This window comes from Crotalus tigris, unplaced genomic scaffold, assembly GCF_016545835.1.
Source record: "Crotalus tigris isolate CLP2741 ecotype Arizona unplaced genomic scaffold, ASM1654583v1 scf7180000023738.1706062, whole genome shotgun sequence".
NCBI classification, from domain to species: domain Eukaryota; kingdom Metazoa; phylum Chordata; class Lepidosauria; order Squamata; family Viperidae; genus Crotalus; species Crotalus tigris.
Window position 1 is genome coordinate 398094 of NW_024100150.1, and position 27260 is coordinate 425353.

General features: G+C 52.2%; 2 protein-coding genes across 3 annotated transcripts in view; both read left to right on the top strand.

Moving 5' to 3' along the window:
- Positions 1-4328, top strand: part of DGAT1 (diacylglycerol O-acyltransferase 1) — a 38299-nt gene extending 33971 nt beyond the window's left edge. Inside the window, exons 15-17 of the mRNA XM_039321354.1 lie at positions 2437-2524; positions 3054-3116; positions 3249-4328. Of these exons, the coding sequence (XP_039177288.1) occupies positions 2437-2524; positions 3054-3116; positions 3249-3395 (298 nt within the window). The 3' untranslated portion in view covers positions 3396-4328. The remainder of the gene's footprint in view (positions 1-2436; positions 2525-3053; positions 3117-3248) is intronic.
- A 3119-nt stretch (positions 4329-7447) lies between these two features.
- The window catches only part of LOC120298015 (casein kinase II subunit alpha-like), a 30802-nt gene continuing 10989 nt past the window's right edge, over positions 7448-27260 (top strand). For both annotated transcript variants that reach the window (XM_039321331.1, XM_039321332.1), the window contains exons 1-6: positions 7448-7605; positions 9719-9974; positions 22011-22147; positions 24268-24379; positions 25411-25512; positions 26949-26999. In XM_039321331.1, coding sequence (XP_039177265.1) covers positions 22047-22147; positions 24268-24379; positions 25411-25512; positions 26949-26999 — 366 coding nt within the window. In that variant the 5' untranslated portion in view covers positions 7448-7605; positions 9719-9974; positions 22011-22046. The remainder of the gene's footprint in view (positions 7606-9718; positions 9975-22010; positions 22148-24267; positions 24380-25410; positions 25513-26948; positions 27000-27260) is intronic.

A 27260-nucleotide genomic window follows, 5' to 3' on the forward strand; every position in this document is an offset into this window, starting at 1 on the left:
ACGTGATCCTCTTTGGCGTCTTTCTGGCGAGCAAAATCAAACGGGGAGCCAGATTCACATAACAACTGGGTGACTAGCTTAATAACGGCAGCAATTTACATAACAACTGTGGCAGGAAAAGGTCATGCCGTGGGGTAAAACTCAGAAAATTGTCTCGCTTAGTAACAGAAATTTGGGGCTCGGTTGTGGTCGTAAGTCGAGGACCACCTGAAAGGGGCAAGGTCTTGGGGTGGGGAAGAGCGGCCCTGCTTCAACCCCGGGAACGGTGGGCGTTCCTGCCCAGAGAGGGGCTTCTGAAACCCGCTTGGAGCCGGCTTCCCTCCTGCGCCTGGGCCAGGCGCCGCTGGAGGCTCCTCCATGCCTGACGATCTGAAAGCCAGGAGGACCTCATCGGCCTAGAGCAGGGGTAGGCAACCTTGGCTCTTTTATGACTGGTGGACTTCAACTCCCAGAATTCCTCAGCCAGCCTCCATAGAGTTAAGACAGGAGTCTTCAAACTTGGCCCTTTTATGACTCGTGGACTTCAACTCCCAGAATTCCTGAGCCAGCATGGCTCAACTTGGAACCCTCTCCCTTTCCCCTCAGCGTGGCTGGCTCAGGAATTCTGGGAGTTGAAGTCCACCAGTCATAAAAGAGCCCAGGTTGGCTACCTCTGGTGTAGGCCGAGGCCGCTTTATGACTGGTGGACTTCAACTCCCAGAATTCCTCAGCCAGCATGGCTCAGCTTGGAAACCTCTCCCTTTCCCCTCAGCATGGCTGGCTCAGGAATTCTGGGAGTTGAAGTCCATGAGTCATGAAGGGGCCAAAGTTTTCCCCATGCTGGCTCAGGAATTCTGGGAGTTGAAGTCCACAAGTCATGAAGAGGCCATGGTTCCCTCATGCTGGCTCAGGAATTCTGGGAGTTGAAGTCCACCAGTCATAAAAGAGCCCAGGTGGCCTACCCCTGGCCTATACTATACCTATACAGAAACCTATTCTGAGATTTGTTTTTTAAATCCTGAAATTTGTTTTTTAAATTTGTTTTCAAATCTAAGATCTGACTTGATTTCAAGTGAGAAGACTAAAATAACACAAGTAACATTTAATGTTTTTAGGAACTAATTTTGGCATCCACCACTGCAATGGGAGTGATGTCGAACTGAGGGAATTATATTGCTATTTCCTGGTCTATACAGGTAGTCCTAGACCAGGGTTAGGCAACCTTGGCTCTTTTGTGACTCGTGGACTTCAACTCCCAGAATTCCTGAGCCAGCATGGCTCAGCTTGGAAACCTCTCCCTTCCCCTCAGCATGGCTGGCTCAGGAATTCTGGGAGTTGAAGTCCACCAGTCATAAAAGAGCCAAGGTTGCCTACCCCTGGCCTAGAGGAGAGAAACCGGATTTGGAGCCTTCACTCTGTTTCTGGAGAAAGAGGATTGGGCCTAGCTGGCCTGGTTGAGCTGGCCTTCCCAGCCCCGTTTCATTTTCCATGCCCGAAGGTTGGTGTCCTCCTTGCGGCAGAAGGTCCCTCATTCCTGGAGTCCCAAAGGTGCTTTTTTCAGGAGGCAAAGGACTTCCCTGTTTTTTCTTTGAAGACGTTTCGCTTCTCATCCAAGAAGCTTCTTCGGCTCTGCCTGAATGGTGGAGGATGGAAGGATTTATACTCTGGTTGTTAGCTCTCTCTCTGAGAGTGGTTGAAGGCAGAGCTGAAGAAGCTTCTTGGATGAGAAGTGAAACATCTTCAAGGAAAAGACAGGAAAAAAAGCAGCTTTGGGTCAACCCTGACCTGGAGGAGGGAGAACCTCCATCGACACCTTCCTGGAGCTCACCTGCCATCTCCCCTGCTTGAGCCAGGGGTGCCAGGTCACCTGGGAGATGCCACCCTCCGTCTTCTCTAGGGCACCTGACAGGCTGGCTCTTTCCAAGTCCAAGCAGGCAAGGATGATCCTTAGGCCAGTGGTTCTCAACCTTTTTAATGCCGTGACCCCCAACCGGTCGTAAGTCCAGGACTACTTAACCGGTCGTAAGTCGAGGACTACTCAACTGGTGCAGCACCGTTTGCAGAATGGGACTTTTGGCGGGCTCAGTGGGGCAGAGACAGCCTGGACAATTCCTATTGGCTTTTGAAAGCCAATAGAATGAGACTCTATTCAAGAGAGTCTCTTCTATTGGCTTTCAAAAGCCAATAGAATAAAAGGGAGTAGCACAGCGAAGGAAAAGGGGGAAAAAATGGCGGACTGCGTTGTTTGGCGACCCCGGTGAAATGGTCGTTCGACCCCAAATGGGGTCCTGACCCACAGGTTGAGAACCACTGCGTTAGGCGATCCTAAGTCCGCCTATTGCCAGATGCCCTTGAGGCCACGATGGGAAAGACTTGGGGACCCATCGTCCTGTTTGCTCTCCCTGGAGGGCAGGACTCTTAAGGGTGGGCTCTCTTTTGCCCCTGTGCGTCTTCTAGGCATTTCTACAAGCCCCTGATGAAGAAGGGAGCGGCGAAGTGGACGGGCCACGTGGCTGTGTTCCTCGCGTCTGCTTTTTTCCACGAGGTTAGTACTTCTCTCTTCTAGCTGACAACAGACCGAATCCAGACTCAAAACTCAAGACGCGAGGGGGTCCTGCGTGCTCTCTGAGCTGGGTGGTTGTCTTGGACGTTTGGCGACCTTACTAGGGAACGCCATCAGGGCCAGCTGATGATGTCACCTAGCACTGATGACGTTCCCTAGTTGGCATGACGAAACATCTGCAAGAAAACCACCAGCCCTGAGGGGTCCTGCACCCAGGACCCCCTCAGGGCTGCTTCAGATCTTGGGCCTGACATGCAAAGTCCGAAGCCCTAGCGCACTTTGCACATCCTCTCTTTTCAGCAAGGCCTTTGAAATAAGAACAGAGCCTGCTTGTGGCAGGGGCTGGTGTCCCTTTCCCTGGACTCAGTCGATGCCTCTTGAGAGAGAGAGAGCTGACATCCCCTTGCCCCACAGCAGGCACCCCCCTGCCCCCCTCTTTTCACCCAAGAGGGCGTTCGTGGTGCCCCCTTGTCTTTGAGCTGACTTTCCCATCTCTCTTCAACCCTGGCAGTACCTGGTGAGCGTCCCCTTGAAGATGTTCCGGCTGTGGGCGTTCATGGGTATGATGGCTCAGGTGAGACCAGGAGGCCCGTGGCCACGGGTGGCAGTCGGGGAGCCCAGGAGGGGCTGTTGCACCCCCCCTAGCCCCCCCTCCTGCTCTCGCCCCTCTCTAAGCTGCTGCTGGTCTCCCTCTCCCCCTGCCCAGATCCCCTTTTCCTGGTTTGTGAGCCGCTTTCTCTGGGGCAACTACGGGAACGCGGCGGTATGGATATCTTTGATCATTGGCCAGCCTATTGCCATCCTCATGTACGTCCACGACTACTACGTGCTGAACTACGAAGGAAGCCAGTGACTCTCATGGCCGGCCGAGGCTCACCTCCGTCCTGCCTCTTCTGTGCTGAGGATCAGCAGGGGGCCTGGCCGTGGCCAGCCTCCCCCCTCCAGCCTCTCTGCCGCCTCTTGTGGGGGGGGGGGGACCCAGATCCACTGAAGGAACCAGCCCAGGCCACGACACGGACTCTGCTCAGGAGGAGTTGCCTCGCGGGTGTTATCTTGTCTCTGACTCGTGTGTGTGTGTGTGTGTGTGTGTGTGTGTGTGTGTGTGTGTGTGTGTGAGATGGTTGTCTATCAGGTACTCTTGAAGTCCGAATATTGGATCAATGCAATAACCTTCCCGGTGCCCCAGTTTTTAGCTGGTCCTCTGGCAGGATTGATCCCGTGAGCCGTTGCCTTCCATCCACGCAATAGAAATTAGGACTGACGCCAACCGTGCCTGGCAGGGCAGAGGCTGCGGCCCTTTCAGAGGGAAGCTGGGCCACTGGAACGGGTGGGCAAAGGGGCTGCCTCCCTGGCACTTTAAAGGACTCAGGTTTATTGGGGGGTTTCCCCGGTCCCATCAGCGGATGAGAGCAGCCCCCCTCCCTTCCTCCCCCCGGGGCATCTGGCCCTCTTCGGTGTGCCGTCTTCTTTCATGGGCCAGGGGCTCCAGGGCTCACCTGGCTTCTGTTTTTCCTTGCCCCACAAGAGTTGCCCCAGTTCTCTGCACTCCTGGTCCGTCCCGACACTTCTGGGGCTCAGCTCTGCACGGCTGTCGGCCCCTTCTGGGAGCTGCCCCAGGCCTGTGAGACTCCGTCCGATAGGCTGGCAGGAGCCGTAGCCGCCGTCTGACACCCAGGGTGGGTTGCTACTGAGCCCGACCGTGTTTTTTGTCAACCCAGCAACTTTTTAAGAGTTTGCAGAATGTATCTGCCCCGGTACCAAGTGATTAAAGCATATTTTCAAAATGTTTCTGTCTCTGTGCGGTGGGGTGGAAGACCCCTTGACTCTGTGCGGTGGGGTGGAAGACCCCTTGAGGGAAAGTAGACAGAGGGTCCCTGGGGGGGGGCCTCTGGGGAAGGGCAATGAGTCAACCAACCCAAGGACGAAGCCAAAGGCGTTTGCGGCAGTTGGACACGAGGGAAAGACAACCTAAAATAGCCAGCTTTAAGCAGAGGTGTCCAAGCCTGGCAACTTTTTAAGACCCGTGGACTTCATCTCCCAGAATCCCTCAGCCCACCTGGGCTGTTCTGAAAAATGGGATCTGAGGAGGCCTGAGAAGATGTGAAGTTTGAGGCCAATCCAAAGTTCCCCCTGGAGAGGCCTCTGCAAGGCCACATTTTGGGGCCGGCTGGTGTCTTTTCAATGGAGAACAAGGTGATCCGTGAAAAGCAGTTTCTCCATTCTTCCCATATTTATTTGTATCCCTCCTTTATTATTTTTATAAACAAGGTGGTGAACACACACCATACTCCTTCCATCTCCTATTTTCCCCACAGCGACAACCCTGTGAGGTGGGTTGGGCTGAAAAAGACTGATTCAAGCAGTCTTTGTGTCTAAGGTGGGACTCGAATTCACCGCTTCCTGCTGATTGACCCAAAGTCACCCAACTGGCTTCCATAAATAAGGCGGGACTAGAATTCATCTCCTGGTGATTGGCCTAAAGCAGGGGTCTTCAAACTTGGCCCTTTTATCGTGCCTGGCTGAGGAATTCTGGGAGTTAAAGTCCACAAGTCATAAAAGGGCCAAGCTTGAAGACCCATGGCCTGAAGACACCCAGCCGGCCTTTGTGCCTAAGGCAGGACTAGAACTCGCTGCTTTCCGGCCTGGTGCCTGAACCACTAGGCCAAACTAGCATTTTACTACAGCTATTCCTCCAATTACTTCTGGAGCCACGTGGCTAGCCCTTTCCCGTTCAGGCCAGACTCCAGATGGCTAACAACTCATTCGTTGCTGATTTCATCTCACTTATAAACAGAAATGCACCAGTCTGGAAGAAAAAGTAATTATAATAGTGGTTGGTCTATGATAAAAGAAACCACAAATGAGTAATATCTCGGTTAAGACCATGTTTTCAGGTCTTCCTTTAATAGGCAAGATGTTGAGGATGAAAGGGGATCCAAATTCACTCTCAAAATGGAGACTAGTGGAAGACAATTCTGCTTCCTATCATCCTGGTCTGCTTGAGCAGTGGCTTGGGACTAGATGCAATGCTTCTCAACTATGGTAACTTGAAGATAGACGGACTTCAGCTCCCAGAATTCCCCAACCAGCCATGGTGGCTGGGGAATTCTGGGAGGTGAAGTCCATCCATCTTCAAGTTGCCACAGTTGAGAAACATTGGACTAGAAGACCTCCGAGCTCCCAGCTCCCTTCCACCTCTTATTCTGCTAATTGTGGTTGTGAGTCGGGGACTCCCTGTACTTTTAGGGAGCGAGCATCTATAAGGTTGCTAAGACTGGAAAGCGACTTAATCAAAACTATCCAAAAAAACCTGATAGTTTGATGGGCTGATTCATGAATCTCCTGGGTTCCTTTTTAGAATAGAATAATAACTTTCACTTTGAATGTACACTAATCGGCATACATTACAATGAAATTTCGTTGCATTCAGCTCTCAAAGGGTCACCACCTCGTTGGTGGTAGATCTGAAGGCAGAGAATCAGGTTCCTCCGACTTGGGAAAAGCTCCAGATCCCCCATGTGTAGTAGCTCCCCCTCCCATGACCTCCTAGGCCAGGGGTAGGCAACCTTGGCTCTTTTATGACTGGTGGACTTCAACTCCCAGAATTCCTGAGCCAGCCAGGAAAGGGAGAGGTTTCCAAGCTGAGCCATGCTGGCTCAGGAATTCTGGGAGTTGAAGTCCACGAGTCATAAAAGAGCCCAGGTTGCCTACCCCTGGCCTAGGGCAAATGAATGATTCTCCCCCCACACCGCCCATATCCCTTAATGCGTGGTTGCCTCACTGCCCAGCCACCCCCCCAGCCCTGTGGCCCTTCTTGTCCCCTTCTAGCTCCAGGAGGAACAGAACAGAACAGAGCTGGAAGGGACTTTGGAGTCCGGTCTTCTAGTCCACCCCCTGCTCAATCAGACCAGCCTAGACCATTTCCGACAGGTGGCTGTCCAGTCTCTTCTTAAAAGCCTCCAGTATTGGAGCACCCACCACTTCTGGTGGCAAGCTGTTCCGTTGGCTGATCGTTCTCCCAATCAGGAAGTTTCTCCTTATGTCTAGCCTGCTTCTCTCTTTGGTCAGTTTCCATCTGTTGCTTCTCGATCTGCCTTCTGGTGCTTTGGTGAATAACGTGACCCCCTCTTCTTTGTGGCAGCCCCCCAGATACTGGAACACTGCTACGTCTACCGTTTCTTCTTTTCTTTAGACTGGCCAAACCCAAGTCCTGCAGCCGTTCTTCGTATGTTGTAGTCTCCAGGCCTTGGATCCTCTTAGTTGCTCTTCTCTGAATTTTTTCGAGACATTCAACAATATTTTTTTTGTAGTATGGTGACCAAAACTGGCTGCAGTATGTTCCAGGTGTGGCCTCACTAGGGTTTTATAAAGCGGTACTAATACTTCGCGTGATCTTGATTCTATGCTTCTATTTATACCAGGGGTTCTCAACCTTGGCAACTTTAAGACTTGTGGACTTCAACTCCCAGAATTCCTCAGCCAGCAAAGCTGGCTGAGGAATTCTGGGAGTTGAAGTCCACAAGTCTTAAAGTTGCCAAGGTTGAGAACCCCTGATTTATACAACCCAGAATGGTATTAGCTCTTTTGGCTGCTGCTGCACACGGCTGGCTCCGTTTACGGGATCGTCCACTGGGACTCGAGGACCGAGGGGCTCTTCCCTGCTTCCGCCAAGAGAAAGAACTACACTCCCAGGTTGCAAACCGGCCGGACGCGCGGCCCCATCATCCCCAGCCGGCGCTGCTCCAGACAGACTCTCGGCTGGACCGGCTGCAGCACCCGCCTCTATGGTGCATCGCATAGCCAAACCGCCTCGGCCGCTCTGCCCGCCCGCCGGTCCCGAGCTCTATGGCCTGGAAGCGGAAGCTGCCCTCTGGCGGCCCGGCGGGGAAGCCGCCTCTTCCTGCCGCTCCCGCTCGCTCGCGCTTCTGCCGCCGCCGCCGCCGCCATATTGTCTCCCCCCGCGGCGGGCTGAGAGAGGCCGCCCCCTCCCCCAGGAGCGGACCCGGGAGAGACCCGCCCGCTCCCCCCGTCCTCGTCGCCGCCCCCCCGCGCGGCCCGGCGAGGTGAGGAGGAGCCGCGGGGCAGCCTGGGCCGGCGGGGTGGGGGTGGGGAGGCCCGAGCCCCGGGAGTGGCGGGCGGGGGTGCGGGGGGGAGCCTTTCAAGGGCGGTGCGGGGGGGCCGGGGGGCGGTCTCCGAGGGTGGCGCCCCCCCGCGGCGATGGGCCGGGACGTGGGCGCCACTTGGGGAAGGCCCCGGCCGTTGAGTTGGGGGGGGCGAGGGGAGCCGCCCCCGTACTTCGAGGTCTCTGGGAGGGGGCGGGGAAGACGCCCCCCCGCAGAGAGGGGGCTCTTTGGGCGGGGGAGGCGCGACCCCCGCCCTGCCCCCATAGCCATCCCCGGGGGCTTTGTGGGCGCTGATTTCTCAACCCCCCCCACGGGGTTGTCGTTGGGGCAGAATGGAGGAGACCCCCCCCATCCATAAAGGGTCCCCAATAGACCCTCCTCGAAGCCTTGGGTGGGGGTTTCTCAGGCCTCTTGGGTCAGGGCTCTGGTTGGGGGGGGGCAGAGCAGAACTTTCTGGCCTTTACCCCCCAGGGGTCCCAGGGGAGGCCTGGCCAGGAGCCCCCCCCGCCCTCCAGCAGCCCCTTCCCCAAACCCTGCAGGGCCTTCCCTCTCCTGGGGGAGGGTCAAGACAGGAGAGGGAGACCCCGGCTTTCCTGCTCTCCTGCCCCCCATTCAGCCTTGGGGAGAAGGGGGGCTTTCTTGGGGAGCCCCACCTTGAATCGGCCCAGCTTGCTGACCCTCCCGGCTGTTCCCAAGACGAAACTGTTGAGTGGCTGCTTCCTGGTTCGGATCTCTGTCCACCTTGACACCCTGGTTCGCACAGCGTCCCAGGCCATAATGTGCTTTGCTTGATTGGGTTTGGTTTGGCCCGTTGAGTGGTGTGTGAGTCCGGTGTGCAAGTTGTGGCTTGGCACGGTGGGTGAATCTCCTGTTAATGCACGGCTCCAGAGCCCAAATCACCCACAGAGTTTCAGTTCATTTGAATTTAGTTTGCTTTAAAATTGCCCTGCTTCAGTTCAGGCAGCTCCTGGTCTGAGGGACGTTTCGTGACCCAACTAGGTAACATCATCAGTGATGTCTTCCTTCTTTTTCTTCCTTCCTTTCCATCCACCCACACGTTAGTACTCTCTGACCTTGGTTGTTTTCCTGCAGATGTTTCATTACCCAAACCAGATAACATCATCAGTGTTAGAAAACGCAACTTCCCCTCCCTTCTAGCACTGATGATGTTACCTCCCAGAATCCCCTAGCCAGCATGCTTAAAAGGTGGGGGCTTCAACTCCCAGAATCCCCCAGCCATCATGTTTTAAGAGGAGGCTTCAACTCCCAGAAATCCACAATCAGAATGCTATAAGGGGGACGCATCAACTCCAAGAATCCCCCAGCCAGCATTTTAAGGGGGGGGGGACTTCAATTCCCAGAATCCCCCACCCAGCACAACCCCCACTCCCTTCCAGCGCTGATTGTGTTACCTAGTTGGGTCATGAAACATCGAAAAGAAAACCACCAAGCTCAGAGAGCTCCAGGGAGCCCTCATTTCAGCCCCCACGCTACGAAGACACCCTGTTCTCTTTTCTAAATTAGCCAGTTTGGTTTGGGGATTTGGACAAAGCTGACCTTCATTGTGTTCCATCCCGGTTTCTTCCCTGGCATTCAGTTTGTTTTGAATGATCTATCCGCCCTGGTTTTATTACTCACGGTTTTCCCCACGTAACTTTCTGGATTTACCTAGCCCCGGGCCCTATTTAGAAGAAACTTTAGGATTCCTACAACCTTTTATTCTCCGATAGCTACTTGAGAGGGATGTGTTCCATTTTTTCATTGTTATCCTAGACCAGAGGTAGGCCACCTTGGCTCTTTTATGACTGGTGGACTTCAACTCCCAGAATTCCTGAGCTGGCATGGCTCAGCTTGGAAACCTCTCCCTTTCCGCTCAGCGTGGCTGGCTCAGGAATTCTGGGAGTTGAAGTTCACCAGTCAACCAGGTTGCCTACCCCTGTCCTATCCATACAAGTTTTTGTGCAGACTATCCAGGAGAGAAGTGTTAAAAAAACAGCAGTTTGGGAAAGGAGAGAATATGACAGTTGCAGAAATTATCCCTTCTTTTTTTCAGGAACGGGGCGATGCTATAACCGGATGCCTGGGTCCTCGGAACCGCCTCTCTTTCTGCCCCCCTCGTGTCAGATGGAATCCGGCCGCTGACGGTGTGGGATCAGCCTGCCGCACCTTCCGAGCACCGTGTGGCCAGCCTCACACCCCTCCCTCCCCGCCCCCCCTCCCTGCCTGGAATGCTGTATGTGCCTTGCTCGGCCTCTGGCAGGACAGCGGCCAGTGCCAGCATTGGGGCAGCCCATTAAAGCAGACTCCAGGTACCCGCTCACCTGAGGCCAGCCCTCTTTTTTCTGTCAGGTGTGGGAACCCGCGTTTGGGTGCGGACGTGAGCTCGTTTGTGCAGGTAGCCCTCAACTTACGACCACAGCTGAGCCCAAAATTCATGTGACCGTATGAGACATTTGTTAAGTGAGTTTAACCCCATTTTACAACGTTTTGCCAGTCGTTAAGGAAACCACTTCAGTTCTGACTTTGCCCCGCTGACTTTGTTTGTCAGAAGGTCACAAAAGCGGGTCACACGATCCCCAGACAGTGCAGCCGTCATAAACACGAAGCAGCTGCTAAGCATCTGAATTTTGATCATGGTCGTAACGGTCGTAAGTGTGAAAAATAGTCATAAGTACCTTTTTTCAGTGCCGTCGTAACGTTGAACGGTCACTAAACGAACTGCTGTAAGTTGAGGACTAGCTGTATTTCGTTTATTTTTATTTCTTAATGCATATTCCGGAAATGAATTTCTCTGGAGGTTCCTTGGGAAAGTGGGATGTAAGAATGCTTTCCAGGTCCCGAATTCAGAAAGGAGTGTTGACTCCATGTTGACTCCGGTATATCCGTAGCCTTAATGCCCACAGCTTAGTCGTGATTTCCGCTCGTCTCCAGCCTGGGTGTTCTTGAAGTGTTAGCACAGACGTCCTGACTCTAAAGCAGTGGTTCTCAACCTTTTTAATGCCGCGACCCCCAACCGGTCGTAAGTCGAGGACTACTCAACCGGTCGTAAGTCGAGGACTACTCAACTGGTGCAGCACCGTTTGCAGAATGGGACTTTTGGCGGGCTCAGCAGGGCAGAGACAGCCTGGACAATTCCTATTGGCTTTTGAAAGCCAATAGAATTAGACTCTATTCAAGAGAGTCTCTTCTATTGGTTTTCCAAAGCCAATAGAATAAAAGGAAGTAGCACAGCTAAGGAAAAGGGGGGAAAAATGGCGGACTGCGTTGTTTGGCGACCCCCGTGAAATGGTCGTTCGACCCCAAATGGGGTGCCGACCCACAGGTTGAGAACCACTGCTCTAAAGGCAGTTCAGCAGCCCAGCAGCCATTTGTTGAGCAACAGGTTGGAATCTTAATAATTGGGTTTTTTTTTTTTTTTTGTGGGCTTTCGGGATTTGAAAGACAACTTGGTGCAAAATGCCCCTTCAGTTTTATTTTACTTTATTATACTTTATTGTAGCATCCGGCTTTGATTTCCGACTCAAACATCCTAAACCTAATACAATCAGGACACGGCATACTGTTGCTCTCTCCCTTCTGTTCCCCTTTAAGGTTAAGCTTTAGATTTTAAACTTTTCTATGTTGAGCTGCGCAGCCTAAAGTTTAACCATACGTATGTTTTCAAATGTATATTTGTGCATGTGCCTCTCTGTGGGTTTCTAAATAACTATTACTACATAGCGTAAAAAATACTCATTTTTTAAAAATTGCCAGCAGTCTCCCTCTCTCTGTCCCTCTGGCTAGTAAAATCTCTTATCTTCCCTCACCTTCCTGTGATGGGCCAATCAGGTCCTATAATTCCTCCTTTTGTTCAGGTCTTTGCCCATCTTCCCCACCCTTGCCCTGTCCTTCTCTGCTCTTGGCCGTTCTCCAACCAGCATGCCTTTTGCAGTATAAAGGTTGCACCATCCACGATTGGTTTGCCAGCTAGCTTTTTAATCAAGGCCAGTCTTCAGTGGCCACAAATTTTGCAGATCCGTGTTGTTCAAATTTGGCAAGTCTTAGATGTGTGGACTTCAACTTGCAAAATTCTTCTGCCAGCGTACTAAAATCCACACATTTTAAAGTTGCCAACTTTGAAAGATGCTATTTTAGGTCCATGCTAGATGCCAGCCATTGTGCATCTCCGTCAAGTTCTATCCCCTGGTCCTTTTTCCCAAAGTTAATTAAAGTTAAAAATTAACTTTTAACCCAAAGTTAAAACTCCCTCTGATACCAGCCCAGGAGTTCTTCTTCCCTGTTATATAAGGATGAAAGTCCGTATTACAATTCAAAACTAATAGTGCTTAATTAACACTGGTTAATTGTTCTCACTGTCAGGAAGTTTTTCCTTAGTTCTAGGTTGCTTCTCTCCGTTGCTTCTTGTCCTGCCTTCAGGCACCTTGGAAAATAGCTTGACTGCCTCTTCTTTGGGGCAGCCCCTGAGATATTGGAAGACTGCTATCATGTCCCCCCCTCGTCTTTCTCTTCATTAAATGAGACATACCTAATTCCAGCAACCGTTCCTTATATGTTTTAACCTCCAGTCTCCTAATCATCTTTGTTGCTTTTCTCTGCACTCTTCCTAGAGCAGTGGTTCTCAACCTTTTTAATGCCGCGACCCCCACCCAGTCATAAGTCAAGGACTACTCAATCAGTCGTAAGTCGAGGACTACTCAACTGGTGCAGCACCGTTTGCAGAATGGGACTTTTGGCGGGCTCAGCAGGGCAGAGACAGCCTGGACAATTCCTATTGGCTTTTGAAAGCAATAGAATTAGACTCTATTCAAGAGAGTCTATTCTATTGGCTTTCAAAAGCCAATAGAATAAAAGGGAGGAGCACAGCTAAGGAAAAAGGGGGGGGGGGAAATGGCGGACTGCGTTGTTTGGCGACCCCCGTGAAATGGTCGTTCGACCCCAAATGGGGTCCCGACCCACAGGTGGAGAACCACTGTCCTAGAGTCTCAGCATCTTTTTTTACATTGTGGTGACCAAGACTGGATGCAGTATTCCAGGTGTGGCCTTACCAAGGCGTTTTTCATGCAGTTGTTTCATTACGCAACTTGTTAAGATCATCAGTGATCCATCCATCCATCCATCCATCCTGCCTGCCTGCCTGCCTGCCTGCCTGCCTGCCCGCCCGCCTGCCTCTCTCCCTCCCCCTCCCTTGGAGTCTGTCCCTCCCTCTCTCCCTCCCCAATGGATGGATCTTAATCTGTTCAGGTGCAGGAGGAAGGGCCTCCCTCTGTTCCCTTTGCGTTTGTCTCCTGGGCTCCACTCTGCCTTCTCATTGCCAGCTGGGCAGTTCTTGGAGCAGCAGAACCCAACCTCTCGGCCCATCCGCTGGGGCTGAGCCTGCAGCCTCCCCCTCCCCTTTCTCTGGAAGGATCCTCTTTGGGGCTACATTTGTTTAGAGGAAGGCTGTTCAACCACGGCCACTTTTAAAATCTATGGACTTCAACTCCCAGAATTCCCCAGCCAGCTCAAACTGGCCAAGATTGGACCCTCCTGGTATAGAGGCTGGAAAGCCCTCTTTGTGGGGAATTGAAATGTAGAATTGTTTATAATGAGTATGGGATTGGATTGGATGGCCTACAGGTCTGCTTCCAAATTATGCATGAGAGTAGAGGTGCGGTAGATTTAATTGCACAGAATCGTATCGAATCCATCTCCTTGAGGCCTGTCCTGTCACTCTGTGGTAGATAAGCTCAGGAGCACCAATGTATGTCAGTTTAGGACGGGTTCTCAACATTGGCAACTTTAAGACTTCTGGACTTCAACTCCCAGAATTCCTCAGCCAGCAAAGCTGGCTGAGGAATTCTGGGAGTTGAAGTCCAGAAGTCTTAAAGTTGCCAAGGTTGAGAACCTCTGGTTTAGGAGGTATTATCTGTGATTATGCTGTTGTGTTTTCATAGTTTCCTGCGATTGCGCTCTGAGGAAAGGCAGACACAAAGTTTTGGCCTAGGAAAGAAAAACAGGAACTTAGAAGAAAGTTTGCGAAAGTTTTATTTGCTTTTCTTCGTGCTTTAAATGGATGCCCTTGGCATTTGTGTGCATGTGAGAATTCCTGACACTGGGAACTTGCTTTCCAAATGGAATTTAATCTTGAGATGCCAGATTCCTTTCCCGAGCACCAGCTGTGGCACGGGCTGTTTATGTTTGTAGAGTGGGTTTTGGACACTGCTGTGTCTCCCAAGATTCGCCGCAACTGAGAAGGGGCTTCATTTGGTTTTGGTCCATCTGAGGAGTGGTGGAGAATTTCTGGCTGTTAGAAGGGCAGGTTGAGGGAGTCTACGACGGCTCGCCACAGCCAACTTGCTGCGGGACAAATCCCCGCGAGACAGGAGTTCCCCTAATATCCACGAAGGAGTGGAATAAATCATTAAAGAAAGTTTGGCAAGAAGGGACAGAATGAAATGTGAATGACAAAAATTTAAATTATTTTTTAACTGTCTTAAATAGTGGAATTGTTGAGGGTTAAGGTTCGTTCTCTGGGTAACCCCTTCAGCGTCGTTAACTTGTAGACCCACTCCCAGAATTCCTCATCCAGATAGGCTGGCTGAGGAATTCTGGGAGTTGAAGTCCACAAGTCTTACAGTTGCTAAGGTTAGAGAGAGACCCCTGGTCAACATAGACCAGTGGTTCTCAACCTGTGGGTCGGGACCCCATTTGGGGTCGAACGACCATTTCACGGGGGTCGCCAAACAAGGCTGTCCGCCATTTTTTTCCCTTTTCTTTAGCCACGCCCCTGGCACCCGGTGATGTATCAGTGGTTGGGGGTCACCACAACATGGGGAAGTGTATTATGGGGTCGCGGCATTAGAAAGGTTGAGAACCACTGACATAGAGGAAGCCTTTGGGGTGGAGAAAAATGGGATTCTCCCTCATTTTTCAGAAGTGGTTTTCTCTTTCTCACGGCAGGGCTTGCTTAAAAGCTCCAGAATCCCGAGGCAGACCATCCATTGTTCCCCTCCGAGGCATCTTTGTGCTTCCCCTCCTTTCTGGGCCCGACCTTTAGTGGGAGCTGAAGCTGAGGGCAGAGGGCCCCCCCCAGCTAAGAAGGGGAGCCTCCCTCTCTTCTTTGCCTCCAGTCTAGAATTGAGAATTACTTAAGTGGCACGGGTTACAGTGGAGCCACTGGGGGGATAGAGGCAGTCCTCGACTTACGAGCACCCTTGAGCCCCGATTTCTGTGGCTAAGGAAGACGGTGAGTTTTCCCCCGTTTTGCGACCTTTTTGAGGGTGTCCGGCTTCCGCACTGACTTGCCAGTGGCATGGCGACCATCGTGAATATGAAGCAGCTGTCAGGTGCCTGAATTTTGATCACGTGACCCTGGGGCAGGGGTAGGCCACCTGGGCGCTCTTATGACTCGTGGACTTCAACTCCCAGAATTCCTGAGCCAGAATTCCTGATCTGAGGAGGGCAGCTCCCCTTCCTGGGAGGCACAGCTGGTGGGTCCTTCTTGGCCTCGGGAAGACCCCGGCCGGCCTCTGGGCAAGGGGAGACCCTGGGGCCAGACTGGGAGGGGAGCTCTTCCTGGCAGGTGGAGGGCCAGATTGGCACGCCCCAACCGCCTACTTTATTGTTGTTGAGCTTTGTGGCCATATTGGTTGTTGCCGTGTAATTTTATTTTATTTTTTACTGATGCACGCCTCCCACATTTTTGCAAGTTGCCCAGCTACACAAACCTGTAAACAAGGAAACAGAAGAGACGAAGGCCAGCAAAGCCAGCCAGGGTTGTTTTTTTTAGCATGGGCTGGTATTGCTTTGCCTGCCTTCCAGGCCTGGCTGTGTGCAGGGAAGTCCTCAGAGCTGGGCTGAAATGCAAGACGGTCTCCCCTGGGTGGAGGTCAAGGCCTGATGCTCCAGATGCAGGTCTTGACGTCTTGGTTGGCCCTTGTAAAGGGGGCTGTAGGTGTCTTTCCTGGCTGAAAAGGACTCTGGGATGCTGGCTACCCAGGCCAGGCCTGGCCTGGCCTGTGGGTCCTTCTGCTGCTGCTGGGCACAGGGGGGCTGTTCCCTCCATCCTTTACTCTGGCCCACCCACCCAAAGTGCCTTTCAGGCTTCCTCCAGCAGCAGCAGCAGCAGCATCCATGGATTCTTGCCCCCCCCCCCCAGGCCTTGGGTTTGTTTCTCCAAAGTAGTGGAGAAAAAAGATTTTCCTTAGATGCGCTAACTGGGATCTCCGTAACCAGGCAAGGGAAGATTGATCGGAGGGTGCTTCTGCAGAGAAGAAGCCCTTCCAAATTCTTCCAAGGGTGAAAGGGGGAGGACCCCACTGGGGAAGGCTGGAGCTAGCCAGGGCTCAGCCGGGAGGGCGAGCGAGGAGGCTCCCCATCCGGTTTGCTGGGGAAGGTGGCCAGGGGCTCCTCCTGCCTTGCTGGCGGCTGCTTTCCGCTGGCCAGTGTTTCTCAACCTTGACAATTTTAAGGCATGTGGACTTCAACTCCCAGAATTCCACAGCCAGCAAAGTTGAGAAACACTGCCCTGATGGAAGGCTGGGAACATCTCCAAGGCTGCCAGTCCTCATTTTCTCTTGGTCACATTTATGTCGAGCCCCGGAGCTGTGCAGGGCTGCCCCGGTGGAGCCAGGGCTCCTCTCCAAGGTTGTTCAGTTGTTGTTGTTCTCCGGCTCTTGGTGACCCCATGGGCCACAGCATATCGGGCAGCCTGCTCTTGTCTCCTGGAGTTGGTTCAGATTTCCAACTCATCTTCACTGTATTGATGACCCTCTCCTCCTCCTCCTCCTCCGCCATCCCCTTCTCCTCTCATCTTCCCCAGCCTCAGGCTCCTTTCCAGAGAGTGGTGGCCAAAGCATTTGAGCTGCAGCTCCAGGCTGGCCTCGGTCAGACGGTGGCGTCCGCCTTTTGCCCACCTTGCATGAGGAGCAGCTGGTGGTGACAACGGGGGCCTTCTTTGGACAGGGAACAGCCCCCCAACAATGACCCAGGAACTATATTATTTCAGCACAAGCTGGTAGATGCACCCTTAATGGTCACGGCTCTTAGGATCTTTCCAGAACGTCGTGCCCCAAATCCAGGCGTAGGGACCTTTGCAAGGCCCCTTTCAGTTGGGAATTCAGGTCAGGAAAGAATTATGTGGAAGCCAAGCGCAGAGTCCCAGCTGCCCTGGGGGGGGGGAGTCTCCCCAGTGCCTTCTGTCGTTGAAGGAAAACCAGCCAAGACTGCAGGGGGCACATTGGAGGGGGGGGGTTGGGGACTGGGGGCGAGCAGGAGCCCCTTCCGGGATTTAGGCTCTGGTTTCCCTCCCCCCTCTTGAATCCTCAAAGCCCCTTCTTTGGGCAGGGGGTCCCCAAAGGGGCTTTTTCCAAAAGGCAACTGGACTTTCTTGGGGGGCTTTCCCCCCCCCTTTGCAAACGTTTCCCTTCTCATCCAAGAACTAAATAAACTTTTTTGAAAGCGAAGCGAAAGATTTTCAGAGGAAAAAAACCAAGGGAGTCCGGTTGTCTTTTGGAAAAATGCACCTTTGGGGGACGACCGTGGCCTGGGAATCTCCATGGACCCAGGCTGGGAATTGTTGCATGCACGCTGGTTCTCTCGCTGCTGCTGAAACCTCCGTGTTGGGTTAACTGGTTCCGCAAGGGCTCCTTAGCGCCACCCCCCCCCCCAGCCACCAAGGAGCTTTTCTTGACTTAATTGGCCTGGGGGGGGGGAGAGAGCCTGCATGTGATACTAGGGGGAGGCTGTTCGGATCAGCAAGCGTCCCTGCGGGCCTCTTGGGAAGGGAGCCAGGTGCTGTGGCTGCATAGCTAGGTACTTCCTCTTCAGCCTGAGGGACAGTTGCTGCTGGATCTTAACAGAATAACCAAGTTGGAAGAGACCTTGGAGGTCTTCTAGACCAGGGGTAGGCAACCCAAAACACTCAAAGAGCCACTTGGACCCGTTTCCCACCAAAAACAAAACACCGGGAGCCACAAAACCCTTTTGATATCTAAAATGAAGATAACACTGCATATATCCTTTTTTACCTTTATTATAGGTGTGTGTGTGTGTGTGTGTGTGTGTGTGTGTATACACACACACACACATTAAAAATAAAAATAAAAATATGACTCTTGGGAATATCCATACTATTAAAACAATGATCACCAAGAGAATGCTTTAAGAGAATAAAATTACATACACACACAGGTAAAAAAAGGATATATGCAGTGTTATCTTCATTTTAGATGTCAAAAGGGTCTCTTTCTCTCTGTCTCCCTCTCCCTCCCTCTCTATCTGCCCTTGGTCTGCCCCCCACTCTCTTTCTCTCTCTCTCCTCTCTCTCCCTCTCTCTCCTCTCTTTCTCCCCCCTCCTATCTGCTGCTCACCTGGCAAGCTTCAAGCTGTTGTCCAACAAGCTCAGGGGTAAGCAACCTCGTCTCTTTTATGGCTCATGGACTTCAACTCCCAGAATTCCTGAGTCAGCCTAGCTGGGCTAGCTAGCTCTCTCCTGCCCTTCCTGCTTCCTGCAGAGACGCAGCAAAGGGAGGAGCTCCGCCCAATAAGCTTTTCAGCTCCTCGGAGAACACTGTGAGTGTGCTCTCTTTTACACACACACACACACACACACACAGAGAGAGAGAGAAAGAAAAGCAGGGAAGCGCAATTGCCTCTCTCTGTCTCTGTCTCTCTCTGCAAAGGCAGAGGAGGCTGGGAGCCACAGGGGAAGGCTCAAAGAGCTGCATGTGGCTCTGGAGCCGCAGGTTGCCGACCTGTGTTCTAGTCCAACCCCTTGCTCCAGCAGGAGACCTTATACCAGGCCTAGGCAACCTGGGCTCTTTTATGACTGGTGGACTTCAACTCCCAGAATTCCTGAGCCAACATAGCTCAGCATGGAAACCTCTCCCTTTCCCCTCAGCGTGGCTGGCTCAGGAATTCTGGGAGTTGAAGTCCATGAGTCTTAAAAGAGCCAAGGTTGCCTACCCCTGGCCTAGACCATTTCATACAAATGGCTGTCCAGTCTCTCTCTCTCTCTCTCTCTCTCTTTTTTTGAAAATATTTTATTAGGTTTTATAGAGGTAGAGGGAAGGGAGGGTCAACAAAACGTCTGGTGATGGAGCGCCCACAACTTCCGAAGGCAACTTCTGTTTCATTGATTAATTGTTGTAACTGTCAGAAAATTCCTCCTTAGTTCCAGGTTGCTTCTCTCCTTGATTTATTTCCATCCTTTGCTTCTTGTCCTGCCTTCTGGTGCTTTGGAGAATAAGTGGACCCCCCTCTTCTTTGGGGCAGCCCCTCAGATATTGAAAGACTGCTGTCATGTCACGCCTAGTCCTTCTTTTCATTGGTTTAGATCAGGGGTGGGGAACCTTGGCTCTTTTATGACTTGTGGACTTCAACTCCCAGAATGCACCCCTGGTCTAAACTTTCCCAATTCCTGCAATTGTTATAATAATAATGGTAGTAGTAGTAATAGTAGTAGTAGTAATAATAATAATAACAGTAGTAGTAGTAATGTGCTGGAGAAGACTCCTACGAGTCCCTTGGACTGCAAGGCGTTCAAACCGGTCAGTCCTAGAAGAGATCAACCCCGACTGCTCTTGAGAAGGCCAGATCCTGAAGTGGAAACTCAAGTCCTTTGGCCACCTAATGAGAAGGAAGGACTCACTGCAGAAGGGACTAATGCTGGGAAAGATGGAGGGCAAGAGAAGAAGGGGACAACAGAGAATGAGATGGCTGGATGGAGTCCCTGAAGCAGTAGGTGTGAGCTTCAGTGGACTCCAGAAGATGGTAGAGGACAGGAAGACCTGGAGAAACGTTGTCCATGGAGTCGCGATGGGTTGGACACAACTTCGCAATTAACAAGTAGTAGTAGTAGTAGTAGTAGTAGTAGTAGTAGTAGTAGTAGTAGTAGTAATAATAATAATATAAAATAGAGTTGGAAGGGACCTTGGAGGTCATCTACTCCAACCCCGTGCTCAGGCAGGAAACCCTACACCATTTCGGACAAATGGCTGTCCAGTCTCCTCTTAAAAACTTCCAGTGTTGGAGCATTTACTGCTTCTGGAGGCAAGGAGTTCCCCTGGTTAATTGTTCTCACTATCAGGAAGTTTCTCCTTATTTCTAGGTTGCTTCTCTCCTTGATTAGTTTCCATCCGTTGCTTCTTGTCCTGCCTTGAGGCGCCTTGGAGAATAGCTTGACTCCCTCTTCTTTGGGGCAACCCCTGAGATACTGGAAGGCTGCTATCCTGTCCTCCCTCGTCCTTCTCTGCATTAAACTAGACATTCCCAATTCCAGCAACCGTTCCTCGTATGTTTTAGCCTCCAGTCCCCTGATCCTCTTTGTTGCTCTTCTCTGCACTCTTTCCAGAGTCTCAGCATCTTCTTTACATCGTGGTGACCAAAACTGGACGGGGCATCCCAAGTGTGGTCTCCTCTGAAGAAGAGGCACCAAGGAGAGAGACCCCAAGAGGGAAACGGGCAGCCGGGCTCCAGCTTGGAAGAGATGGGGGGGGGTCCTCTCCTCCTCCTTCCTGACAGATGCACTCAAGGGTCTTCCCAGGGAGGCAGATCTGGGAACCCCGGAGAGCTGCCCTCAGCTGATGTCCCAGTGCTTGTTACTGGAGCCTTTAGTCCTCCTCTCTTCCCTGACCTTCCCTTTCCAAGCAACCCCAAATCCGAGGGGAGTTTTGTCTTTCTCGGACCTCTGAGCCCTTGCCTCTGTTCTCGGGGAAGGCCGGTTCCTCCTGTTTTAGTTCAGCTGTTGCAGGAAGCCCCAGGCCATGGAAGGAAGAGATGCTGGTGGGTGCCTCCCGTGGTTTCCCTGGGCTTCTGGTGCAGTGTTTCTGCCCTCTGAGCACGTTTAACAGGTGTGGACTTCAACTCCCAGAATCCCCCAGCCAGCGCATGCTGGCTGGGGGATTCTGGGAGTTGAAGTCCACACCTGTTAAACGTGCTCAGAGGGCAGAAACACCGTTTTAGTGCTTGCCTTGTAAGCCAAGCCTCCTTTTTATTTTTAAAAAATTTACTTGAATGTTCAATGCATATCATACTTTCTATACATTATATATAAAACTAAAAAAAAGAGAGAAAAATACCTTTAAAATAAGACCTTAGGTGTCACTCGTCTATCTCCCCCCGACTGCATCCGCCCTCTCAACCTTCCTTCCTTCCTTCCTTCCTTCCTTCCTTCCTTCCTTCCTTCCTTCCTTCCTTCCTTCCTTCCTTCCTTCCTTCCTCTCTCCTCCTCTCTCCCCTCACCCCTTCCTCCCATCCAACTTCCTTCCTTCCCTCCTCCTCCCCTCTTATCCCTCTTCGGATACAGTTCAGGGGAAACACCTGAGCGGCACCTCCCTCTAAATTACTCCATCTATTTCATACTTTAATATTTCTATATATACTTAATCCCACCCCACCCCACTTCCCAGAGCAAAATACAGGGTTATTATAAACAAAACAAACACAATAAAACAACAACAAAATTCTATACAATAAACAAATTCATACATTACCCTTAACTCTCTCTAAACTTATAATAATAATAATAATAATAATAAAACCAGACAAACACCTGCAACATAACACCCCAGACTTAACAATTGTCGATAAGAAAGACAAAAAAGTCTGGATAGTGGACATGGCAGTGCCTGGAGATAGCAGAATAGAAGAGAAAGAACTGGAGAAGATAACAAAATACAAAGACCTACAAATAGAAATAGAAAGACTGTGGCAAAAGCAAGCAAGGGTAGTACCAATAGTCATAGGCTCCTTGGGTGCAATCCCAAAACAACTGGAGCACCACTTGAACACCATTGGCATTGACAAATTCGCTATTAGTCAATTGCAAAAGGCGGCCTTATTAGGAACTGCTTCCATCCTGCGACGATACCTGTAATACCATCAAACATCCACATCTGCCTATCCCAGGTCCTGGGTAAGGACTCGATAGGTAGACAAAATGCCAAATCCAGTCTGAACATCTGGCTGACTGTGCGATGATCGATAATAACATAAACAAATCTACTATAAATTAAATATTATAAAAATCTATAAATAGTAATTATAACCTCAAGAAAAAATTAAATCATAAAATAAATGGAACTTTAAAGTTCCGTATTTATTCTGAATATAATCTATCCGCCTTCTCCACACTATAATAAATTTTTCTTGTGTATGGTCCTTTAAATAAGCTGAATTTTTTGCCATTTCCGCTAAAGTGGAAACCTTAAGTGTCCATTCTTCTAAGGTAGGCAGTAAGCCAAGTCTCTTGTGGGGCTTTCCTCCTAGCGACCCCCCCCCGCCGGGTCCCCTTTCTCTTTTAGGGGAGGGCCAGCCTCGTTCTGCCTTTTTTTCGTGCAGCTGATTGACCTGCTTGCTTCTTCCAGAGCGACTGCGGTGCTGATCGCCACCCTGGGACAGCCATGTCGGGCCCGGTACCGAGTCGAGCAAGAGTCTACACGGACGTCAACACCCAGAGGCCTCGCGAATATTGGGACTACGAGTCCCATGTGGTGGAGTGGGGGTAGGTGACGCTGGAGTCCGCAGAAGCTTGGCAGGCTGCTGCCCCCTTCCCCCCCACCCCTTTGGGACCCTGAAGGGACAAGCTTCTTTTTTTTTCTTGAGTTTGTGGTGGTCTGCTTGCCTGGCGGGCCTCTCGGGGGCTACAAAACCGGCTGAAAAGACTTGCCAAGGCAGAGAGGAAGGAAGGAGGCTGAACCCTCATAATTTTGGAGCTGGAAGGTGGCCAGGCTGCCATCAGAAGAAGCCCTGTGAAGCGGTCCTGTCTTTGCCACCCTGGCAGGGCAGGCGGTTCAGAATAATTCCTGGCCACGGCGTTGATATCCTTGTCCAGTGGTTCTCAACCTGTGGGTCGGGACCCCGTTTGGGGTCGAATGACTATTTCATGGGGGTCGCCAAACAACGCAGTCCACCATTTTTTTCCCCCTTTTCCTTAGCTGTGCTCCTCCCTTTTATTCTGTTGGCTTTTGAAAGCCAATAGAATAGACTCTCTTGAATAGAGTCTAATTCTATTGGCTTTCCAAAGCCAATAGGAATGGTCCAGGCTGTCTCTGCCCTGCTCAGCCCGCCAAAAGTCCCATTCTGCAAATGGTGCTGCACCAGTTGAGTAGTCCTCGACTTACGACCGGTTGAGTAGTCCTCGACTTACGACCGGTTGGGGGTCGCGGCATTAAAAAGGTTGAGAACCACTGTCCTTGTCGACGCCAGTGGCGAAGGCTCCTCCGTGGCCAGAGAAGCCCACAGGATTGGGCTGGGGGCTGGGGGGGACAAGGTGGGTGGGAAGGGACACCCCCCCAGGGAGCTCATTAGGGTGTGCAGGTCTTCATCGGGAGACAGACAAGCCGCAAGGCCTCCTGAGTGCAGAGAGTGAGGGCCACCCAGGGCTCCTGCTGCCGTTTGGCCACGTTTTCAGTCCTTTTAACTTTGGGGAAGACAGAAAAGTTCACCACACAGGTAGTCCTCGACTTAACGACCAAAACGGAGCCCAAGACTTCCACCGCCAAACAAGAGAGTCGTTTTGCCTCGTCTTGCGACCTTTCTTGCGGCGATTGTTAAGTGAATCAGTGCAGTTTGTTCAGTCAGTGGCACGGTTGTTAAGCGAATCCGGCTTCCCTGCTGACTTTGCTTATCAGAAAGTTGTGACCCCGGGGACGCTGCCACCGTCGTAAATACGAGCCAGTGGCCCCAGTATCCGAATTTTGGTCACGTGATCCTGGGGATGCTGCCACGGTTGTAAGTCTGCGAAATGAGTCCCTTTTTCAGTGCCGTCGTAACTTTGAACGGTCACTAACCGAATGGCTGCAATTTGGGGACTACCTGCCCTTATGCAATAAAATGCAGATGTTTCCTAGCCCGGCTAGGTAACAGCTTCAGTGCTAGAAGGGTTCAGAGTTAAAGGGGCCACCCCCCTCTCCTCCCTTCTAGCACTGATGATGTTACCTAGCTGGGTCATGAAACGTCTGCCAGAAAACAACCCAGCTCGGAGGGCGCCCAGGACCCGTCCTTGTGCTTTTTCAGCTGAATGTGGCTCAAGGGGTTCTTGCAGATACAATCGGGGCACCCTGAATTCCACTCTAAAGGCCCAGAGCGATTCTCATGCCAAAGGCAACTGGCGTCTCTCTGGCTCCACTGGAAAAGAAACTGAAGGGAAAGCCGTGGCAACTTGGGAGGGAACAGCACAGAAAAGTTGCTAAAAAAATACAGAGAAGGCAGGCTGAGCCCCCCCCCCCCGGTGATCTGGTGGAGCCTGGACCAGCACAAGGGGCAGGGGGGCAGCCGTGCCAGAGACCTTGCCTCCCAGACAGTGACCCCTCTGGCGGCTGAATTTCCTTCTCTCTCTCTCTCTCTCTCTCTCTCTCCCTCTCTCCCTTTCCCTCTCTCCCTCTCTCTCCCTTTCCCTCTCTCCCTCTCTCTCCCTTTCCCTCTCTCCCTCTCTCTCCCTCCCTCCCTCTCTCCCTTTCCCTCTCCCTCTCTTTCCCTCCCTCCCTCTCTCCCTTTCCCTCTCCCTCTCTTTCCCTCCCTCCCTCTCTCCCTTTCCCTCTCTCCCTCTCTCTCTCTCCCTATCTCTCTCTGTATCGTTCTCTCTCTCTGTATCTCCCTCCCTCCATCCCTTTATTTCAACAGTAACCAAGATGACTACCAACTTGTGCGGAAACTCGGTCGTGGCAAATACAGCGAAGTCTTTGAAGCCATCAACATCACCAACAACGAGAAAGTGGTGGTGAAAATCCTCAAGGTGGGTCAGTCGGCATCTTCCCGTTTAGTGGGGACCTTCCAGGGCAGGGGACATCCCTTCACCCAGGCCACGGGTGGGGTGGATTCAGGGTTCGAGTCTCACCTTCGCTCCCGAATGGGGTTGATCATAACAGCACTGCTGCCAAGAGCAGAAGAGAATGGCAGAATGACAGAGCTGGAAGGGGCCTCAGAGGTCATCTAGTCCAGCTCCCTTCTCAGTCAGGAAGCCCTCTGCTATTTCAGACAAGCAACTGTCCAGTCTCTGCTTGAAAACTTCCAGTGTTGGAGCACCCACAACGTCTGAAGGCAACTTCTGTCCCACTGATTAATTGATCTGGGATTATAGAATGAAGAGCTGGAGGGGACCTTAGAGGTCATCTAGTCCAACCCACTGGTCAGGCACGGAACCCTATGCCACATCAGATTGAGTGGCTCTCCAGTCTCTCCTTGAAAGCCTCCAGTGTTTGTCCAGCAGCCACAACCTGGAGGTTTTCAAAAGAGACTGGACAAACAAGAGTTACCAGAAGCGAGCGAAAGTTTCAAGCCAGCTTGGGCATCTGCTGCGAAAAGGCAGCCCGCCTTCCGGCTACATCTTGCATAACGTTTTCCTGCTTGTGGTCTGGTTTAAATGGCTTTTGATTGGTTTGGGAGTAGGGTTTAAGAGCAGGTGTAATTGCACGCTGGCCAGGGTCCGTTTTGAGTGAGGTGGGCACTCCTGTCAATTTGCCAAATGAGTAAAACAGCTCTGCAGTGTCTTGACTCAAGCTGGCCCCGCTCTGCCCGTTCCAGGGGTTGCAGAGCTACTGCCTGTGTGTGTGTGTGGGGGGGGGGAAGTGTGGGTGAGAAAGGAAAGCAGGAGGATGCCATCCCAATCCCTCCCCCAAGTGCCTGGGCTGCAGTGTCTGAGCAGAGCCACAAGCCTGGGTGGGGTGTGTGTGTGTGGCAGTGTGTGCCCCGCCAGGCAGGCGAAGGCCGTCCCAGGCCGAGAGACCCCGCAGCCCGGAGGTTACTGCACGCCTTCTTTCTTTTCAGCCAGTAAAAAAAAAGAAAATAAAGCGTGAAATTAAAATCCTGGAAAACCTGCGGGGAGGACCTAACATCATCAACCTTCTAGACATCGTCAAGGACCCCGTGGTAAGCGGGGGTGGGGTGGGGGGAGGCGGGGGACTGCTGGGAGCTGCTTCCCAGGCAGTGGAGGCCCAGTCCCGCCAGGCACAGGGCTGCTTCCGTGTCTGTGTCTGTTGGGTAAGCGGGGAGGCTGAACCTGCACCTTAGAGAATACCAGAGCAGGAAGGGACCTTGGGGGTCTTCTGGTCCAACCCCCCTGCTCAAGCAGGAGACCCTATAGACCAGGGGTAGGCAACCTGGGCTCTTTTATGACTCATGGACTTCAACTCCCAGAATTCCTGAGCCAGCCATGCTGAGGGGAAAGGGAGAGGTTTCCAAGCTGAGCCAGGCTGGCCTCAGGAATTCTGGGAGTTGAAGTCCACCAGTCATGAAGGGGCCAAAGTTTCCCTCATGCTGGCTCAGGAATTCTGGAAGTTGAAGTCCACGAGTCATAAAGCGGCCTAGGCCTAGGCCAGAGGTAGGCAACCTTGGCTCTTTGATAACTCGTGGACTTCAACTCCCAGAATTCCTGAGCCAGCATGGAGGAACTATGGCCCTTTTATGACTGGTGGACTTCAATTCCCAGAATTCCTGAGCCAGCCATGCTGAGGGGAAAGGGAGAGGTTTCCAAGCTGAGCCATGCTGGCTCAGGAATTCTGGGAGTTGAAGTCCACCAGTCATAAAAGAGCCACGGTGGCCTACCCCCGGCCTAGACCATTCCAGACCAACTTGCTTGATCTGTTGTGGCTTGCTGTGCCTCTTCCTACTCCCTGGCACAGGTAAGTCCTCGGCTTACGACCACGATTGATTGAGCCCCAGAATTTCTCTCGCTGAGCAAAACAGTTGTTAAGTGTCCCATTTTACGACCTTCCTTGCCACTGTTGCTGAGGCAATTGCAGTTCTCAACAACATGGTTGTTGTATGTTGTATGAATCTGGCTTCCCCATGGCCTTGGCTGGTCAGGAGTGGATCGCGTGACCACGTCCTCCCCCCCCCCGGGCACTGCGACCCTCCTCGGTACCTGCCGGTGGCCGAGCATCTGAATTCTGACCATGTGACTGGTGGGGGTGCTGCAACGGTCGTTAAGTGCGAAAGGTCGTAGGCCCCTTTTGTTCAGCACCGTTGTAACTTCAAACCGTCACTAAATGAACTGGTGAAGTCGAGGACTGCCTGTATAGGAGGGAGGGGGGAGAAAGCGCTAAGGGATGCTGTTCTCTTGCTCCGGCCACCGGGCCTTGGCTCGTCCCCCTTTCCCCCCCCTGACCCAACTCAGACTGCCCCAGCCTTACTTCCAAGGCCCCCAAAGGGTCCGGGGTCCAAGACTTCCCTGGGCTGCCCCACAGAAGAACCTCGATCGCCCCAGTTAAGGGAGGGGGCAGCAAGAAGGGAGCACTGGCTCAACCTCTTTGGCCTCTTTTCTCCCCACTCTTCCCCCTCGGCCTCTGAACCACCCGGCGCTGCAGTCTCGGACCCCCGCCCTGGTTTTCGAGCATGTCAACAACACGGATTTCAAGGTGAGGAAAGGCCCCGGGGAGCATGTACGTCACCGGCTCTGGGCCCTGGACTTCAACTCCCAGGATTCCCCAGCCAGACTGCCCTCCGAAGGTTGTCACGGATGAGAAACGGGGGCCAGGAGGGCGGCTGGGAGCCGGTTCTGCGCCTTCGTTGTCTCCTGAGCTGGGAGGGTGGGAGGGCTGCAGGAATTCTGGAGCTGGCCCAGAGAATCCTACTGATCACACTGGTCTGAACTGGCCTCCCTTTCCTTTTTCTCCTCC